Source organism: Branchiostoma floridae, chromosome 8 (genome assembly GCF_000003815.2).
Source record: "Branchiostoma floridae strain S238N-H82 chromosome 8, Bfl_VNyyK, whole genome shotgun sequence".
Lineage (NCBI taxonomy): Eukaryota > Metazoa > Chordata > Leptocardii > Amphioxiformes > Branchiostomatidae > Branchiostoma > Branchiostoma floridae.
In genome coordinates this window covers 3881447-3883924 of record NC_049986.1, presented here as the reverse complement: position 1 = coordinate 3883924, position 2478 = coordinate 3881447, and the positions used below count along the sequence as shown (strand labels likewise).

Below are 2478 nucleotides of genomic sequence, written 5' to 3'. Positions count from 1 at the left end.
ATATACACAAAGGTATAGATAGTATTTAAAAAATCGAATGTCTACGATGTAAAAATTGCTGGCATTTGACAAACACAATATGGTCATAAAATAGCGTTGCTTGCAATTGACAAAAAAAGGAAAAGGAAGAAATTACGAATACAAAACGGTAGGCTAAGTGAAAATAACAATAGACAATTTGTCGATATAGAGGTACTAAGCTAACAGACAGGATGTTCAACATGCTCAGCTCACTCTTCTTTGGACAAGTGTGATATATCTATGCATGTATCTATGTATGTATGTATCTCTCTCTCTCTATCTCTCTCTATATATATAGAGAGAGAGAGAGAAAGAGAGAGAAAGAGAGAGAGAGAGAGAACGCGTAAGAATTTTTTTCAATACTAGACACATATTTAAAGTGAGGGGACAATATAACAATAAAGAAATTTAGATACTGCTCATCAGTATGGGAGTTGCCAAGCGCTAAGTGTACCTAAAGTTGTACATAAAATTCGCCCATTGCGGTGTAAAAAGCGATAATAATATGTTCTACAGTATGCACCAATGCCGAGTTCCGATGTGAAACTAGCGGCAGATGTGTGGCACCATCGGGAGTGTGCGACGGGGTCCCAAACTGTGACGACGCGTCAGACGAACTGGAATGTCGTGAGTTTTATTCAGATTGCAAGAATATGGATGACAATGTATTTCTTTGTGCATATCATAGGGGTTTTCTTTGTAAATCAAAGACTAACATTTTGATAACTGGTGGTTACGTTCGTTAGATCGATTCTGGCTCTGATACGCTCTACACATTGGTGTCGGTCTTACTTATTTATTTAAATCAAACCCAACAATGCATACACCTTATAGTTTATTACAGATAAGTATTATGTACTCCATTTCTTTTCTCTTACTTTGTGAATATTGATACAATTAACCTTCAGACATAATTTTGGACCCGTCTGATTGTGAAGGAACATCGAGAGCTATTTCTGAACCAAATTTGTATGACTTCAGAGACCTGTGCAGAACGGGGCATGTGGCAGTGTAACAACGGTTGGTGCATCAATATCGCGTCTGTGTGTGACGGGGACAAGGACTGCTCTACTGGGGAAGACGAAGAAAACTGTAAAGGTAGCTAGGTTCTTATATCTTTCGATTCTCACCATGTCTTCGAGGTAACTGACCTGTACATGCCTCATGAAGTTTGTAAGTTGACAATGTACTAAACTAGTATAAAGCTATACCACCAAACATACTTGATACCTTAGAAATTTTACTTTGGCATTCCTTGGCAGAATATTTTCCGGAAATACCCATTTTTAATGGTTGCGGCCAATACAGTCAATTTTATGACGTCATAATTACGTCATATTGCATCATAAGAACGTCAAGTTTCTTTAGAATTGATTTGAAATTAGATATTATGTCCACATCATTTTCTGAAAAATTGGTGGCCATATCATAAGTGGTTAAAGAGTTACAGGAGTCAGAAGCGAAAGGACTCAAAAGCCCCAGCCCCCGTCCAGGGATGGCCAAAAAAGCCCGGTCTGAATACGGTTAACATTCAGCTTACTGATTAACATTTGATATTGTTGCTGAAGTAAACACTTCATTAATTTTGTTGCGAATAGCTCCCTGCAATGGACTCCAATTGGAGTGTGACGGGGGATGCCTGCCGAAATACCGCGCCTGTGACGGGCTGGACGATTGTACTAACGGGGAGGACGAGATCAACTGTACAGTCGGAGGTATGAGGCAGTTAACGTGTCTTTGCCATACAAAAACACATATAGGATTGAATGGACATCATAGAACCTTTAGAATAATTCTCTTCGCCAAGAAGAGTATGTTTTCGGTTATTTGGGTCTATATGTAGGTCAACAGCATATAACTCGAGAAAATCTGAATGAACCTTTGTGATGTTTGGTAGGTGTGTAGCGGTTGTCGAAAGGAATGCCAAGTTCGAAAACGGTTTACCTGGCGTTTTCCTATGGTACTGTAGTGAGCTTTGTATTTTTGTGCCCTTGTTTGTGAACAGCATAACTCGAGACGCAGCTGGGGCATCTTCACAATATTTGGCAGGTGAGGTGTTTAGAAGTTGTAAAGAAGAAGGTCAAGTGCGAAAATGGTTTACCTGGCTTGTGTCTACGGTGCTGTAGCGGGCTTTGTATGTAAGTGCGTTTGTCTGTATACAAGATAACTCTCGATGAATTGAGTGGATCTCCATGATATTTAGTAGATGGGTAGGGGTGGCAATAAGGAAGGTCAGGTTCAATATCCAGCCTCCTAGCGGGGAGTTGCGGTTCGGCAGCGGCGCTTTAAAGTTAGAGGTCAGATTTTCTGCAAATGCCAGGTTCATGATTTTCATGGTTGATAGGTCTTGGGGCAGGAAATAGGAGTTGTAGGTTTGTTTCGAACTGCAGAGGCCCATTTTGTTGCAGACTTTTCGACAGAATAACTCAGGAAAGGGTCGAAGGATCGTCAAGATAT

At 40.3% G+C, this 2478-nt stretch overlaps 1 protein-coding gene across 1 annotated transcript in view; it reads left to right on the top strand.

Annotated features, from left to right (window-relative positions):
* Positions 1 to 2478, top strand: part of LOC118421134 (lactadherin-like) — a 29006-nt gene that overhangs the window by 9631 nt on the left and 16897 nt on the right. Inside the window, exons 3-5 of the mRNA XM_035828294.1 lie at positions 538 to 648; positions 1003 to 1119; positions 1620 to 1736. Of these exons, the coding sequence (XP_035684187.1) occupies positions 538 to 648; positions 1003 to 1119; positions 1620 to 1736 (345 nt within the window). The remainder of the gene's footprint in view (positions 1 to 537; positions 649 to 1002; positions 1120 to 1619; positions 1737 to 2478) is intronic.